The sequence below is a fragment of the Scomber japonicus genome, chromosome 5, assembly GCF_027409825.1.
Source record: "Scomber japonicus isolate fScoJap1 chromosome 5, fScoJap1.pri, whole genome shotgun sequence".
Taxonomy (NCBI): Eukaryota; Metazoa; Chordata; class Actinopteri; order Scombriformes; family Scombridae; genus Scomber; species Scomber japonicus.
This window is the reverse complement of record NC_070582.1, coordinates 8,586,082-8,604,957: the sequence shown is the minus strand read 5'-3', so window position 1 is coordinate 8,604,957 and position 18,876 is coordinate 8,586,082. Positions and strand designations below refer to the sequence as shown.

At 38.7% G+C, this 18,876-nt stretch overlaps 1 protein-coding gene across 1 annotated transcript; it reads right to left on the bottom strand.

The window, feature by feature from the left end:
* Positions 1 to 2,932: 2,932 nt before the first annotated feature.
* On the bottom strand, positions 2,933 to 4,477 carry c5h11orf96 (chromosome 5 C11orf96 homolog). Its single transcript, XM_053318551.1, has one exon. It carries the CDS (start codon positions 4,165 to 4,167, stop codon positions 3,787 to 3,789), a length of 381 nt encoding a protein of 126 aa, XP_053174526.1. The 5' UTR covers positions 4,168 to 4,477; the 3' UTR covers positions 2,933 to 3,786.
* Positions 4,478 to 18,876: the final 14,399 nt, after the last annotated feature.

Genomic DNA, 18,876 nt, shown 5'->3' with positions numbered 1-18,876 from the left:
TATCTGGTCTGGTGTTTGTTTCTTAGTAGCCAAAGCAACCACATAGTCATACTCTGGTGGTTGACCTACGAGAAAACTGGCTTGAATTGTCAGACTCTTCACAATCAGTAATTATTAGTAGTCATGGCCGCACTGAAGTTATAGCTGGTGTTTGTACCATGTTGTGTATTTCAAGCTTGAGGACATCAAGCGTCTGTCACGCAGTTAGCATCAGACAGTGAAACTAATTAGGAAGGAGGTGCGGCCGATACCGAGTGTCAGATGTGGTGGAGAAAATGAATGTTAGATTAATTGCACTGATGCCTCTCCAACCTCACTTCTCGCACAGACTCTAATCTCCGCTGCAACATGAAAACTAGGTTGCTGGAGAAAGAGGGCGGAAAGCTAACACGTGAACTGGATCAATCTGTCACCTCGGCACAAGATGACAAATATGTTACTCTTATCGTGCTTTCTTCCAGTCTGTCCGTCTCTCTCTCTCTCTCTCTCTCTCTCTCTCTTTGTCTTTTCAAACTATTGCACACTCTTTTTGCAAAATCTCAGTGACGCAAATGCTTCCAGAGTCACGTTGTTACACGTGAAAGCAGGCAGTAATTCTCGATGTTGTTAAGGATGACAGATCTACAAGCACTGTGCAAACAATGACTATGACAGTGACTAAGTGTTTGTTTGTGTGTTTGCGAGAGAGAAATATGGAGATGTTTCACATGCTACCAGCTGGTCCTTGTCAAGGAGTCTAAGTGGAATCGACTTCGACTGCTGTGTGTTTACAAACACCAAGCCGCAAATCCTGCGTAGTATACCTTTAATGTTACTTGATTGCGATATCTGTCCTCTTTGCACAATTTGGCTAAAGCAGCTACACTAAAAAAAAAACTACTAAATAACTAAAACCTCAGTTACATTTTGCACTAACATTAACTAAGTAACTTTAACTGTCACAATATTAAGTACATCTAAGTCGCCAGTATCAAGTATAATGTACTTAATTCTAAACTTAACATCCGTGAGAATATTGAGTAAATGTTATTTAATTATATTTAAGCATAAGTAATATTTATTTAAACTAATTAAGTAAAATCTACTTCATTTTTTAAAGGAAAGTCACTTATATGAAATTATTTAGTAAATCTGATCATTTAAAGTAACTAAGTGGAGAAGAATTAAGACAAAGTTATAGTAACAGATCAAAAAAATAGAAGAAAAGAAAGAACTAATCAAATTGTACTTTTCAGTTGGGTTTAGCAATAAGGAGAAACTTGTGTAACCAAGTGTTAGACACCCATATTTACATAGGTTATAAAATGGAATTGTAAATAAATCATGACGTGCAACTTAAATGGCGTCATAGTACCGATTAAGCCCATGTCAGACTTTTTTATTTTATATTCTGAAATCTACATGAACTAATGAGTACATTTACAAATAATAGATAATTTCATAAGAATCGATCTCCCTTATAAATCATGTCAGTATCCATGAAAAACAGCTGAACTTAGATTTTGGTGCTTAATGGGAACACTTACCCTAGCAGTTGAAATCATTTGTTAGAAAATTAGTAAGGTAATCAAAAAGTAATCAAATGTAATAAGTTGCATTACTTTGATTAAGCAATTGAAATAATTACATTACTTATTACATTTTAAATAAGGTAACTAGTAATCTGTAACTTATTACATTTCCAAAGTAACCTTCCCAACCCTGGTTGTCATGTTAAGCTGTGGATTGCTGCAGTGTTCCCAGTAAGCCGAGGTGAGACATGCTTCCACAGTGTTTAAGGAAACACCCCACACGTCTTACTTGGAAGATCCTGGCATCGACCGTAAGCTGCAACTCTGGGCTTCACACTGGTTCCAATGTAAACCAACGGGTGATGCCACACCTTTAAGTCCCTCTTTAAGTACAGTCTATAGTGGGAACAAATGGGATTGGGACTGAGTGCCACAGAACATGTAGGAAAATGAGAAAGACTTTGGAGAACGTGTAACATATTGTTGGTTTTATTCTATTCATGTGACTGCTGATAATAAGAAATGTATAGTGTAACACCAGCCCTTTAACTGAATTGTCATCCCCACTGTTACCCTTATTGATTTCCGGTCTCTGTTTGTTCCTCTGGTCTCTGTTCCTCTGTGATCATATCTCCTTGTGACACGTGCATCTCAGTCTAACACTTAAGCCATTATACCTCATAAGAGAATAGCTCTCTCATCTTGCAGATTTACTTAAGCAGAGAGTCTATTCTTAGTTTATCCACATGCAACCCAAGCAGGTTCTCAACTAAAACCCCTGCAGCACTGTCTCAGTCCGTAACACGCTGATGAATTGCACTCGGGTGAAAGTCATGCATCACATTTCACTTGTCACCGAGTGGATAGGCAGAAGAGGGTTATTAGCAACAGGGGGGGTCGGCTGCAGCGACTCTCTCTGATGCACTGAGAGGGCACCTCTCTCAGCAGACTAGTGATTGATGTGGTTGAGTTCGCTAATGAAAACCTGACATTACTGAAAGTGCGTCACCAGCACGCGGTAGACGCAGCTCAAGGGTTGAGTGTTTACATATGGGTCAGACATGAGTTTATCTTAACAATAACACTAGAGATGGACAGCCAGTAAAGGCCATGTATTACTTCCCTTTGTCCTGCAACTTCCTCTTTTATGTGAGGAATGAGTTTGCCAGAGACCTTTTATGACAGCATTTTATGTCTTCACCCATTATAAAAACAGTTTTAGGGTCATAATATTACTTTCCAAGATGCTGAGCCTTTGCACTCCCTGCTTATGTTTACACTGTGGACTCAATGTAAGTAATTTAGGATTGGCGAGTCAGCTGTTTTAATGTAAATCATGCAACATTAATCTAAACATTTTCCACTAACAGCATTTTGTTTCTGAAAGTGCACTTTCTAGGTAGAAACTCAATGACTCAAAATATTTGAAAATATTTATTAAAGTACATATGACAAACATTGTAACATATATGTATAAAGTAAAACAAATATAAAGTACAAAGGTTATGATTTTCTTTGAAAGTCAAGGCGACTTTAGAAGTCAGAAACAGCAATAAAATATCACATCTACAACTGCACTTGGTTATGAACAAAATAAAAGAATAAATAAAGACATTTAGAAAGGCATTTTTTTTGCTCAGGAATCAAAGCAAGAGCAGAGATTTCTTTCACCGTGAAGCTGGAAAGCAAGAGCTCAAACTCTTGACAAAGCCTTGTAATGGTACTCTACTGCTTCAGTGACGGCCAGGTCACTGTTGCTGCACAGTACATTGCTTAGACAATGAATTTACAGTTTGGTAAGTTGCAATACTAACATTTTTTAAACAGTCCTTTCTATGTTGACTGATCAAGTAGAAAATCTGAATTGAAACAAAAATACCTATACAGCTTTTAAAATGGAAAAATCTTTCATCTTTCAAGTTTTCCTCAAAGATGTCTACAGTAGAAAAGGAATACATTTAAAGAGTCAGAGTGTGTTCACCTCTGCGTCATCTGCTACCTTTACACTCATCATATCTATACAGCAGTATCACCAGCCTGTGGCACCGGTGAGGATCTTTACAGATATGCATCAAATGCATCTCCAAGCTATATACTGTATGTTGATATGTTAGTATATATTAAATGCAGACGTTTTGCATGACAGCAGCAGCTTATACACACAGGCAGGCTGGCAGACAGGCCAGTTTGGTTCAGTTCAGTTGGCCTCCATTTGAAGCGGCATCAAGGCGAAGCGAGGAACATGGGGGGCCTGGAGGTGGTCACGTCCCAGCACTCACTGAGTGGAGTCGGAGTCACTGGAGTCCAGGCTGGCCTGTGTGGTCGTGGGGGTGCAGCTGTGATGAGCAGCTGGTGGACAATGAAGGGTCTGTGTGCTCCGCCGCAGGTTCTCCAGGGACTGCAGGAAGGAGCGACGCGCCCTCTCCTCCTCCAGTGGCGAGGAGCCTTCTTCCTCCACCTCTGCAATCTCAGCAAAGGTGACAGGCTGTGTTTTGAATCGAGCCTCACGTGGCCTGCGGGAGCGACTCTTGCCCCTGGCTGGGCCCTTAGGGACAGGCAGCTGCTGAGGGAACTCCTCCATAGCTGAGGCCATAAGGTGAGCTGGCAGGACGTGGAAGCCAGAAGCCTCCATAACCATCTGACGCACAGCAGCCATAAGTGGAACAGGAGCCCAAATTAGTAAGAAATCAAATCTAACTTTGCTGCTCGTGCACGTGTCACACTTTTGTCCTATTTGAAGAACAGGTCGCTGCTTCTGGAGCAATAAAGCAAGAGTCCATCCAAAGTCAGGATAAACAAACAATCCTTAAACCTCCAAGTCCAACCACACTGAAGAGTACAAGAAGAACTGCTCCTAAGGTGCGCTGGTAAGTCTCACTCCTCGATCTGAGTGCTTCTGTTTCAACTCTGCTGGGACCTGATGTCTCTTTCCTCTCTGGCTGTTACTTGTGGTGTGTGTGAATCTCTGTCTGTTGAAGCGAATGCTACTGACAGCTCCGGCAACCTCTTTTATAGCAGCTCACTACCCACTCACTCTCTCTCTCTGTCTCTCTCTCTCTCTCTCTCTGTGGTTGCCAGGTCCCTCCCACTCCTCTCCCTCCCTCTCAGTCACGGTTCCGGGCCTCTGTAGCAGCCAGACAGTCACAGTCACCCCACTCAAAATAAACATATGAGATCTACGTGTGTGCAGGGTGCGTGTGCTTTGACTGATTTATAGGAAAGGAGACAGATTTTAAAGAAAGAGGGAGAGAAAGAGAGAGAGAGACAGTTGAGATAGTAAAACAAAGGGAGAAAGGGAGGATGTTTGATCAGGAGAGGAGGGGACCAACATGAGATGAAAAGTAGAGCAGAGAGAAAATTGGACCAAACCGAGCCAGAGACTCAAATGCTAGCACACTTTTTATTCATAAATGCAGGACGGCTGTCGGAGCAGCTACAGGAGTTGTTGAACATGTCTGCTCAGTATAACAAGAAATGACCACCTTTGTGATGCTTATAATAGTAATAGTTACTTTATGTAGAAGAGGTGTATCACATTCATATTACATTAAAAGATGCTGATTTTATTATGCATTTCCACATGTACTCCAATTACAAGAGCAGTTTGTCTGAAGAGTCTGAGTGAGAAATAACAAGCAAGCAAGTGAGATTACATCTATAGAAAGTATTAATAGATGAGCCTAAAAAAGGATAGGAAAAAACTGTGTAGTTACTTCTTTACGGGACACTTATCGAAATATCTGATTCCATTAGCTTTCACTTTTCTTCTTTTTTGTGCCGTTATTTACAAACTGGATCACCAATGTAGCACAAAACTATTTATTATATAAGTATTACATAAGTATTTGAAAAGCTAGTTGCTTTGCCAGGACCAAATTATACCTCCAAATGACAGTTGGTAACCTGCCATGCTGACCCCTTTGGAGTAGGAACACTAATGAGCCGCAACATGTTTCACTCTCAGTTCCCTCAAAATGAAAAAATGTTGTTAAAGAAGAATCCTGTGTTTTCCTCCAGATCTCACCCTGATGTGTGTATGTGGGAGAAAACATTGCCTGCAGCTCTGCTTACATGCACTTATAATGTGTATGTGTAAATATGAGTGAGTGCAATACACAGTGTAAGGAAGTTATTGTTACGCTCGGTGGTGGAAGAAGTATTCAGATCATTACATAAAAGTTCAGTGTTAGGTAAGTGCTCAAATTTTATTTTATTATTATATGTCTTTATTTATTATCTTTTAAAACATAATAACATTTTTATTTATTTATCTATTTTAATTTAACTCTTTAACTCTTTGTATTCTATTGTCTTTTCATAATGTTTCAGGTTTATTTTACATTTTGCCTTTTGTGCCTTTTACATTTTATCTAAAGCATTTAGAATTTCCTTGATGTTGAAATGTGCAATAAAATACATAAACACAAATGAACATCTCAGGCCTCGTCTTCACTTTCTAATTAGTCGCAGTAAAACATAATTTACCAAGCCTCTCTTGTGGATGGAAGTGAGGAAAGTATTGCTTCAGTAAATCTGCACTAAAAAGAGGAGCATCTTCAGTGGGTACAGCACATCTGTGTGATTCACATACATGTACTCGTACAATCCAACATGAATGATAAATGACATCACAGTCCAGCATTACAGCACTTATCCTCTAACTACAAAAATAAACATTGTGTTTTCAGTCTTATTCTAGTAAAAAGTCATAAAAATAGTCACGCTAACCATTCTAACACATACTAATATAATGTATAAAAGTACAATCACCACTAAACCAAATATAATGCTGCAAACTAATAATGCAAATGTAAAAATGAATATAAGACATTGGTATTACTGGTTATAGGAACGTATTACTGGTTATAGGAACACAAAATGAATAAGAGATTTGTATTTTCCCATCATAAATACAGAGATGTGAGCTCTGGTTCAAGATCTGTGGAGCAAAAATCTTTTCTTTCAAAACAATATGAACATTTTTGTATTGATTTTGAGGTTTATAGCTTTATTTTAAGATCTTGTTAAAAAGAAAAAATAAACTATACATAATGTGCAATTCAATTATAATAGCAAATAGTAATGTTTAAAAGTGAACTATTGAGAAAATACAGTCAATTTTGAGATATTATGACTGCATTGAGAGACCTAATGTAGATAGATAAGAAGCTTTATTGTCATTATATTTTACATATGTTGAGAGCAAAAATAAAATGAGTGATAAAAGGAATAGGTCTGATCGATCCCAATTAAAACACCAATCATCCATCCAAAAAATATAACTCTTGGTTTAATAGTAAAACCCACTATATATGATTATTTAAATAACTACTTCAGGTTAGAAAACAACATTTTAAAGGCTCTTGTGGCATCAGCTGATATAAGTATCAAGTATTCTTTTTGCTCCTGAAATACATCATGCAAAAAGATTTTAGGAGGTAAATAATTCCCATGTATTCAGACGAGGCCACATGATGACAGACAGGTCAGAGAGAGTCATACAGGATGCTCGGCCTTATATGTAGTCAAAGTCATAGTCGACGCGGTAACAGATACACAAACACCGCACACTCATCAGCAGTCCCAATATCAGCCAAGTGAACGCGTCATCCTAACTGTAACAGTAACGACTAAATTTATCAGTGTCACCGGTGACGATGTCATGTCAGGGTTATAGTGTTGGCTGGGTCGGTTACCTTCACACCACAGCTGATTTCTTCTCTCACATGGTTTGGAGTCACATTTCCTTAATTCTGATCTGAAACATTGATTTTTGATACTTAATTCCTTTTCTGAGCCGTTCAGCCCATTTGTGACTCCAGTAATCTCAATCGCTGCCATGGAAATATCCAACTCTTGTTTCTTCTCATGTCAATCACTTCAAAAGTAAACATTTTTTATGCCTCATGTCAGATTTGTAAAAGAAACAAGGTGGACAAACTTTAAGATTGAACTCTGAAGTCTGAAAACAGATGTGGTTTATTTTGATATTATTACTAAGTTTAATTTAAGCTCAGTCACTCTGAAATATTTGGGAGAGGACACAATAATCACTGCTGCGTACGTTAATATCACTGGTGACATCAACGACTGACGCAAAGAGGCGAGAGTGATGGGACGGTTTATTGCCGTTGCACCACTTCCTCAAACCAGCCTGGGCAAAACAACCATAAAAATTGTTACTTCTATGAATCACAGAGAAAATAAAATAGACATATTTGTGTTTCTAACTATCTCTGCTGTCAGTGGTGTGATCTCTCTACTGAATTATTGTGCTGTCTGCTAACAGTAGTGTCGCCAAGATATAAATATTGGAACAGTATAATCTGTTTTCTGGAATCAAGAGACAGAGTCAAGTTGAGTGTTGAGGCATAAACAAACTTTGCCGAGCTGTGAAAATTTATCTCACATTAGTATAAACTGCAGTGTGATGTTTTGTCATCTGATGTCACTAAACTCATGGATCTATTACTCAAACCAATGTTTTTGTTTTTTAGCGTAAATGATTGCTCAGTCTGTTGCTTCACTGTTTGCGAGAATCACATTAACGTGAAGGCAGCCTTTGAAATTTGAATATGAAGATATGAATCATATATGGATTACAAGGCACAAGAACAAGAATTCAAGTCATAACATGTTAAAGTGAAACACTTCTTCTTCCAACAAGCTGTTAAAAGACGAATAAAAGATACAAGATGTTCAACATAAAGGACAAAACAATAAAATCCTGAAATCTAAAAGCACATCACCACACTTGAAATGAAAGATAATAACACCTACACATCAGAATATGAGGACAATTTGGAGGCTAACATAAAATGACACTGAAGATTTCATTATAAATCCATAAATAAGCCCTAACCTGACCTCTGAAAGCGTCGGAAAAGTTATAGTTTAAAGTCGATGAAAGAGTTTTCCTTATAAGGACATACAGGATGTGAAATTTTAAAGGCGCACACAGGTGTCAGGAGGGTGATTTATAAGTCGGTGACGTTAACGCGCGCTTTAAAATCTGATCATAACCCATAATCACAGTCAATGTCACTGTGGGCACGGCAACACGTACACAAACATCAGGAAAGTCAAGAGTGCCATCCTGTTAAATCACCTTGTAGGAGTCAGGAGGCAACGTACGGTCAGTCGCTCTGAGGTGACAAGTTTTTTGCATTTCTGAGGATGACCTAATGGGCTTTCCCTCGCTGTGTCTGCAGAGTTTTCAGGAGTTACGTTATGGCTTAAATCGGCTCCTGTTTCGTCACGCATTCCTTGGCTGACACTTCAGGAGGGGTCAGATGAAGACCAGGTCATCCTATATCTTGCCTCTCTCTCTCTCACACACACACGAGCACACAAGCACGCACACACACATTCAGCAGAGCGGAGGTGAACTTGCAAATACCATCTTGCTCTATTTTGAGTCGATTCAAGGTCACCTACGATGGAGGAAGCAGCTGCCAGTGTAGTGACATCACGTGACATCACATGGGGAGAGGGGCAGAGGGGTCTATGTAAGAATGAGTATGTTTTACAGGTCTGCACGAACTCCATTTTCCATTTTTGTGTCAGCACCCGTTTGATTCAGTGTGTACACGTTTTATGACTCTCACTCTCAGCGAATCAAGTCTGTGGAGCGGAGAACTTAGTAGGACAAGTGCTGCGTGTTTGTCCTTCGGGACAGCTTGTTTTTCTCCCTGGCAAAGCTGCATGTGCTGTACACAAGGACATCGTTATTTTGGCAAAAACAATGATCAGAGTCAGACAACCCCCTTTTTTGCTGCTGTCGTAGAAGTAGATATTGTTGTTAAAAGTATCATGCAGTACAGTCTGAGTTAGAAAATCACTGTCCTGCTGTGAAGATTGAAAGAGATGGAAAAAAATCTTGGTGAAAATGGTTGCAGTCTAAGTGTTTCCTTGGGTTGGAGAGAGTGGCACTGCTGTCTACTACAGTGTCTTTTATGATGATAACAGAAGCCGTAAGCCGTAACACCTGACAAAACAACATTTTAAGCTAAACCAAATTCCGCTGGTCATAATTTAACATTTTTTATGGACTTCCAAATCCAGTTTTTGGCACTTCACACAAGTTAAAGTTGATGAAAGCTTCACTCCTGCCTGTTGTTCTCCATCTTTCTGCATTTAGAGATGGAAGAATGGTTTATAGTTTATTTGATTTATTTTGATGTTTTAAAATTTTATTCTACTTTATTTCATGTTATTTATAATTATTACCATTCTATATGTTTTATCTTCTTTTTGAACCTAGTTTTCAGTCTAACTTTTATTCAACTTTATCTTTTATGTCTTGTGAGGGATTTTTTGTGTCATGAGGGACTCATTGTGTCAGGTGGGCTGTAAGTAAACAACTGTAAACATCTAAGACTCAGGCGTTTTGTTAAATTAGAAAAATTCATTAAAAGAAAAACTGACCATTTGTTGATCAAGTAGGGGGTCAGCACATGATATCAGTAGTCTCTGAAGGGTTTCTGTTCTTTATGACTTTACGACTTCATTTGTTGTACTTTATTACTTTGTCACCCAGTCTTATTCAAATTTCCACTGGGTTACAGTATAAAAGCTGAAACTGGTTGTTGCTTAGCAGAACGACTGTGCGTCCTTCTCCATGCTAGCGTTTACTGAGTAAAAGAGAAAGATTCATCATTCCGTCGTCTGTGCTTTTCTTCAGAGAAACTTCTATTACAAAAATTCTACTACAGTCTTTTTAATCTCGTTTAACCTAGATTTTTACTGTAACCTTTAATAAACTTTTTCTCGTATTCTGTTATTTTTTCTCTTTATTTATCCTATTTTAGATTTTTATTATGAATCCTACTTTAAAAAAAACTTTTTTTTTTCATCATTCCTATATACTCTCATATGCATTGGTCTTTAATTGTCCTTTGTTTTAGTTCCTTCAATATTTTTCTTTCTTTTGTACTTGATCTACACTTGTTCAGTCTTATTATCAGTTTGTCATTCAACTGTAAAACACTCTGAACTACATTAACCTGTATGAAAGGTGCTCTATAAATAAAGTTTGTTTGAATGATTGATTGATGTGGAAAAAACGTACTGCATGTTCAGAAACGTGTGCTCAAAAGACTGAAGAAAGCATCACTATGTCTACTTAATACTGCACAGAGGGCTTCACACACCAATTAAAACTATGATATCATACCTACTATTGCATAACATAAACATGTTATAAAACAATTCTACTTGTATCACATACTTTCATGCTTCCTGCTTTGCTCTAGCCTAACCTATATCCTGTATCCAACAGCTGATGGCATTTCGGGGAAAACACTTCCAGCAGGGAGCATGAACAGAACCAGCTGAGAAATAATCCCCTCCAATCCTCTCCTTGATCACCTACACCGCCCTTCTTCCATCCCAGCAACCGCAAACATACACACACACACACACACACACACACACACACACACACACACACACACACACACACACACGCACACACATATTAAAAGATGGGCCTCTTAAACAGATCGTAGAAGAACAGGGTGGAAACTGGACATGTGGACAGGGTAAATTCAATAAACTGTCCTCAGTATTGCAGCCGGATGGTTGAGTCTCATTACAAGTCAGTTTAAGTATGTTTTATGTTGGTTTGAAACGTTCCACCCAGATGTGTCTCTTCCTGCTATTTGTCTATTATAGTTTCTATGTCATAAACTGAATAGATAGCACTCTTGAAATTCCCTTGAATTTCTTTGTCTTCGTCTTTAAAGCTCCACAAGTTAATATTTCCATGACACCAGCTAACACAATTACTACATGTAATATGAGAGTGCTCCCTCGAAGTGACAATGAGCTTCTCACAACGTACCAAATAAGATTTGGGTCGAGGATCAGTGATACAATGTACATATAAATATCACGGTCCTGGTTATGAAACAAGGGCATCGGATGGAAAAGGAATCAAATGGACTCACTGTAATTAACAAATGGGCTCGACTTCCACTGATTCCACTGCATTGGTGTTTGTGTGGGTGTGCAGGAGGGGGTGTGGCAGGCAGAGTTACCGGGATTAAGGCCACAAGACAGATAGGGAGACAAGAAGCCAGTACTACTACCAAGAAGAGTGCTGTGAATAATGCTTGTAGATAAATAAAGAGAAGGATTGAACAGAAGAGGAACAGAAAACCAGGGTCAATTCTATTTCTAAGCATGAAGATTTGTGTTTCTTCAACATGGCAAAGCCTGTGTTTGGACACATGGGTAGGAGTTTTAGTTAAATGGATCTTTAGTGGATCTATTTACAACTGTGCTTAATGTGCTTTTGCTCCACTTGATTACAATTCAGCTGTCCAGGGTGCAACGCCAGGAAGACTGTAAATGTGATCCAGGAGATACACATGTGACTCCACAGGTCTTTAAATCACAATCTGTTTCAACATGATGTTTACTGTGCAGATCCTCTTAGCCAAATACCTTCACCAGCAGACAATAAGGTAGCCTTTAACAGTACAACTGCTATCTGTACTTGTGCAGGCAAAAACTGATTAAATCAACTCAGCACCCTTTTTAACACACACCTCTAATTAGGGCGAACACGTGCATTTACCGTCAGACAGGATGACACAATTTTATAAACAACATAAGCACTCATAAACATACACACCCATTCAGCTAGTGAGCAATTTAACATTAATTTGGCTTTAAATGAGGGTTTGAAAGTGAAGGTTTCTTAGAAGCACTTGTTTTAAACTTTGGTTTCTGAGAAATTTACAAAAATCTGGTGAGAGATGGGAATCGCACTTTAATATTACAACTGAAGCACGCAGGTGGTCGAGTGGTTAAGAGCGCATGCCATGTATGCAGCGGACCCCGGTTCTAACCCTAACCCTAACCCCTCTCTCTCCCATAATTTCCTGTCTCTCTACTTTCAAATAAAGGTGTCTATGCCAGAGAAAAAATTACAACTGATATGAAAAATTCCCCCATCAACTGCACTTCACATCTTAAGCTACACAAATTACACTGTATTCTGTATTGTACTTAGTCGTGCATTAAAATCTGCACCTTCTGGCATTATGTCTGTGACACCCTGACAAAAATGACCAGAATATATCTCCCATTTAATGCAATTATTGGAAATTTAGGAAACAAACACAAAAAACCCTAAAATAAAATTAGTGACATAACTCTATGTGGATACCAGGGTACAATAATGGGTAAGTAAGTTTCTGGGTTGGTCTATTGTAATATTTAAAATTTGAAAGCTATATTATAAAATATAACGAAAGGACACTGAAAGACTTGAAAGACTTATCTGATGCATAAAATGTTTGAATACACAGTCTTTTAGGTATCGTTTAGATACACAGTACAGTTCAGTATTAAGTGCAGTATACGGAGCCTGTGCTAAGAATGAGCACTCAAACTGTCTGTTGACAAAGACCACAATGTTTCTTTGTGGCAACACAGTGTCATTCTTGCAAACATACAACAAAAAGAAAAGAAAATCAGTAACACACATACACAAATGGATATATTGAAATATTGACACAGAATGTATTGTCATAGATGTGCTGTCTGATGAGGAATTATATGTTACCTACTTTCACCCAGTGTGAGAGAGAGAGAGAGAGAGAGAGAGAGAGAGAGAGAGAGAGAGCGAGAGAGAGAGAGAAAGAGAGAGAGCGAGGGAGAGAAAGAGAGAGAGAGAGAGAGAGAGAGAGAGAGAGAGAGAGAGAGAGAGAGAGAGAGAGAGGAAAACCCATTATCCAGGTCCACAGGGTCACGGGGTGAGGAACACGCCACAGGCTACATTCCCGTACCGGCAGATCACCCTGTTACCCACTGAGATGGGACGCCCTCGTTACCATGGTAACCTAAATGTCAGGGGACCACACGGAGGAGGAGGAGGGGGGAAACCAAAGTTGGGAAGTCACACACAACAGCTCAGGTACTGTATGTCTTCCCTCCCTCACTGAGCATTAAGAGTGTGCACAATTACAATTATTACAGCAGAAGTCATTACGGTGACATTAACATGCTGAGATTATTATTTCTTACTGAACAGCAGCCGGCCGGTGCCTGTACAGATCAAAATTAAAACTTATGTAAACTGACCTTATCTGTCTGTTTGCTCATAACATGTTTGTCAAGAAATTCAGTAACTCTAAACCATTGGTGGCAGAACCGGCCCACCAAGAGGTCTAATCAGGCTCGCTGGATAACTTTACAAAATATGAAAATTGAAGCAAAGTCATTTAAATTTTTCTGCTGCTTCAGATGTTTTTTTTCCCACCCTGACCATCATATTTAAAACATTCATATACACATCAGTCAGCAGCTTCTGTGAAAAATAATCTGTAAAAAACTGAGATTTAATATTGTTGAAACTGCACTCATTTTTCTTAAGACATCTCAGGCTTTAATATGTATGTTATATAATATTTGGATGTCATCATACAATGGTTTTACTGGTCCGCCCACTTGAGATCAAATTGGGCTGTATGTAGTCCTGAGTTTGACACCCCTGCTCTAAACTGTCTGATCTGTAATCTCACTAAAACCATGAATCATTTTTCACACTGTGTAAATGTAAAGGTTTAGAGGTGTTGGTTGCCTCTGCTCTTTATGCTCAGTTAGGCTAACTGCATCGTAACTCGAGCTCTGAACTAAACAAACAGTCAAATTCTTCTCCTGTGTGTTTTTTATGTAGCATTATCTATCGCTCATGCTACGGGGCAGCGCAGCCAATTCTGACACATAATGATGTTTTTTAACAGTCAGTTTTTGTTACAGCTGTGTCTGAGAGGGTTTTACTGTTATTGCATTGACTTATATAGTATAATAAAGTACTCTAATCTAATGTTTTTGTTTGTATTAACGCTATATCATTATGTTTCATTATGCTATTATTTGGACTGCTTTAGATTGGAGATGCATCTATCATATTGTGTCCACCTATATGCAAAGTTAAATGCTGCACCTGTAACATTACATCAACAAGTGTCTATTTCATCCCTCCTTAAAAGTAATCCACGGTCATTTCGACAACTGCAGATAGCATTAAAGGCTAATTACCACTAGCTGGCTAACTTGGTTATCATTAGCTTGCTGGCTAAAAAACCCCAGCACATTTAATTAAATACAGTAGTCTGCTTTTATACAGCTATGTTCAGTGCAATAACATCACATACTTGATTAACAACACTGGTTTAACTTCTGTTTAAAAATACATGAGATGACAGTGGAAGCAATGCTTGTATAAATTAATGAACAGTCATCCTCTGGGGCCGACCTGGGTCCCCTACTCTCTCTCTCTCTCTCTCTCTCTCTCTCTCTCCCTCTCTTTCTCTCTGTCTCTCTATCTCTCTCTGTCTCTCTCTCAGTTAAGACACCGCAGGGACAACACAGATATTTATAGACTGAGACTTGGAGACTGGGGAGTATTCCCACCCAGGAACACTGTGTCTGTTTACACTACACGGCCATGTGCACCCAGAGATACCCTAATTGATGTTTTAAAGTCTCTCAGATAAAAAAAAAAAAAAAGTTGTTGATTTTATATGCAATTAAAGATTCTAGCAAGGGTCAGAGATCATATTCACTGCATTCAAACACACGATGTAAAGATATGCAGGCCTTTAATTATGATTTAATTAATTGTAATTCTTTTTAAACGGGAGGTTGCACAATCTGTCTAATTGCTCTTATAATACTTTAATTGACAGAGAGGGTATTAACCTACCGTCCGGCTGTCAGTATAGCTTTGAGAACAAGTGCAACTGTAGCTAATGATGTGTTGACAGGACAAACTGTTGCTAATGGACCCACAGATACCTCTTTGAATACTTACCCTATGTACAGATATCATAGCATAATTAAAAAATGTATTCCTCCTAAATCTGTTTGCAGTGATAACACATCGGTGACACATTACAATCAGTTCTCGTGATGCCTCTAATGACGTTGTCTGTTGATATGAGATGAACGCCAGCTGCTAGAACTCACACAGGAAAGACGTGACTTCACAAGCCGGGTGGGGAGGGGAGGGTATCAAAAACAGTGGGAGAGACGCATTAAGAGCAGCTGAGGTCAAGTTTAGTAAAATTAGATCAAAGCATTTGGAAAATTATGGAGTCATACACTTCTGCCCAAAATAAGGCTAGTACTAATCCAGGAAAACATGTTAAACTATCAACTCTATGTATTTTTATTATTGATGTTGTAATTTTGTTTAACCCTTGTGTCGTCCTCCCGGGTCAAATTGACCCCACCCTTTCCTTCTTTCCTTCCTTCCTTCCTTCCTCTTTCTTTAATTTTTCCTTTCTTCTTCCCCTCCTCCCCTCTTTCTTTGCTCCCTCCTCCTTCCATCCTTCCGTGCTTCCTTCCTTCCTCCTTTCCTTCCCTCCCTCCTTCCTCCTTTCCTTCCTTCCTTCTCTCCTAAATTCCTTCCGCTTTTCATCCTTACTCCTTCCTTCCTTCCTTCCTCCCTCCTAACTCCTTCCCTCCTTCCTTCTCTCCTTCCTTCCTTCCTTCCTTCCTCTTTTCCTCCTTCCTTCTGTCCTTCCTTGACCTGAGAACAACAGGAGGGTTAATCATCTTTCTGATTTCTATTTTTTATTGTGTTTTTATTATTTCCTGTGTGTTTTTCCTCTGTGTGAAGCACTTTGGCTCAACCGTATTGTATTTAAAGTGCTATATAAATAAAGCTGAAGTTTAAGTTGAAATAATATGATAGTAAATCACTATCGCTGGGATCATCACAATATTGTTTTGCTCAGTTTTTATTTGTAATAATGAGAAACTTTGCTCATTTTAACAGGCTGCTTTTCACGTTTAAATGTTTTGTTATTATGACACGTTCTCTCTTCTCGTTTCTTGTAATAATAACATATCATTTTATCTTGTTATATCACAAAACTGAGCTACTTTTTTCCCCCATTGATGTATTCTGGCAAAAATCAAGGTAGAGATGTCTCATATCTCATTTTGGGACTTCTAAGGAAGAATAATAAAGCAGTAGCGGGAAAACACAGAACACATGCCAAAAAATACCATTCGTGATCATCAACTCATCCTCAACTCCTGTTCCTACTTTTCATCATTGTGTTAGCTCACTGTGAAACAGAAAATAGTCACTTGAGTGGGAAAGTACACACTACACGCTTCCAACGACGACAGAAAAATACTGTAAAGAGAAGCAAGAAATGTGGAAAGAGGAAGATGTGCCTGTCTTCATATGACCCACAAAATATAGTCAAAATAGTTTCAATGTGTTTCAATGATTCCCTGTGAGTTGTGACAATCAAGGGAAGTCAATCCAGCAACTAATCTCAAGTTAATCTATGTATTTACAGAGACACACATAAACCTATTATCTCTCACTAAAGAGAAGCAGCTGCAACATGACCTGAGCAACTTAACACTGAGACCAAGCTGGATAAAAGAGAGGAGAAAAGGTGATGGAAGACAGGAGAGGGGAGAGAGGTAGAAGATGAAGAGGCTAATAGCTGAAAGTAGAGGAAGAGAAGAGAAGAGAAGAGGAGGAGGAGGAGGAGGAGGAGGAGGTGCAGTAGAGGAGAGTGACCTGCAGTCATGAAGCTCATGGGGATAGGGAGAGGAACGGAGCTTGGAGGGGTGGGTGGTGGGGAATGAGGGGTGGGGGGGGGGGGGTGAAGCGAATCGGTCAGCTCGTTCCCAGAGCAGCTTCCCAGCAAATCACAGCATGTTCTCAGACAGACTATATTAAAGACACACGCCGTCACACATGCACAGGCACAACAACAAAAACAGGGGGGGAAAAAAGCACATTCACTTAAAAATACATGGTTTGTGTGTACATGTTCTATATATGCATGCAGACAAATACATAGAAACTAAACATTTCACTGCCTTGCTCATTCATGCTGCTGACACATTACTGACCTGCAAACATCCTAACATCCTGCCTGCAGACAAACAAACAAACTCATCAGCTGTTCTCTTTTAAATGGACACTCTGCTATTTAACTGTTTAACACGCTGCTGATCTTCCATACAAACATCAGTTCATTAGCTCCAGAAACACACAAGTATATAAGCAAGTAATTGGTAATAAGTCGAAGCACAGGACGAATAAAAACGATGGTGATGGAGCTAGATGAGGAACATGAAAATCTGTACTAAAATGTCAGTAGTTGTTGAGATGTTTCAATCAGGAACAAAGTGATGTTACCATATGCCAGCAAGGCTAATAAAAACACATAATTTCTTGTTCAATCTATGGTTTCCCTCCAATTTACGACCTCCGTACTCCTCACCCCTTTCTCCTCCACCACTGGTCCCCCTCCCATCGGCTCACCAATAAATGCTCCCAGTTAAAAACCGGGGGTAATGGGACATTTTCCATTGTTGGCCCTAAACTGAGGAATAGTTTACCACTCCGCTCATTATCAGAGCTCCCCTTGCTACTGATATTTTTAAATCTAATCTCAAAGGGTTCATATTAGGAACATGTCTAAATTTATATTCTGTGGCTTTACCGGAATATCTTTACATGATTTACAACAAAAAAAAACCCTATTTATTTCTCTCATACTGGACTTTTATAATCAGGTCGGCTGAATCAGTGATCTCTTTTAAGTTCCTTCATAAAACATGCTTTTATGTGAGATCCCGTCCTGATTTTATTTGACTTTTAATTTTCCTTGAATTGCTCCTTTAAATATGGTTTGTCTATTCTTGCTTTTTTCCTACAATTAAATAATTTTTAAACACCTTTGGTTTTTAATTTCACAACTTTCCCCCATTCTTTACACAAAATAGAAACATTAAATGCATCCAAATATGATAAATCTGAAATATGAGAGTGGACAATGTGAACAACATTAGCAACGAAGGCTCATAGACTGTATATAAGAAAGGCTATGGGACGGATGGCTGTTTGTGGGATTACATCATCAATCTGACGTCATCATGTGGAGGAAGTAGAGGTAACATTGGAAATGAAGCGTTTGGAGCAGGCTGCAGTATAAGTCAAAAGCATAGGCACGCTTTCAACTTGAAGGCAGCATTTCTACATATGGTCTCCGCAGGTTTTGGACTTTTAAACAGACATCCAACATCATAAAGGTGTAAAAAAATTTAAAAAAAGCAGACAAACAGAAAAACACAAAAAGCACATATATCCCCATCAACTCTTCTCTTTTCTTTGACTTTAAAAAAAAATCATTTATCCAAATTAATTTCTTTTACTCCACACTTTTATTATTTTTTCTATTAGTGCTCAATAAATAAAATTAATCGACTGAACAGGCAAGTCTAAAGTGTCTGAAAGTCAAACTGAGTGGTTTGTCACACACTGATATTTTACTATAACCTAAGAGTGTTTCTGTAGAGCTTTAAAGTGCCA

Excerpts from the sequence above, each read along its gene's own strand:
- c5h11orf96 (XM_053318551.1), bottom strand. The coding sequence starts at position 4,167 with ATGGCTGCTGTGCGTCAGATGGTTATGGAGGCTTCTGGCTTCCACGTC.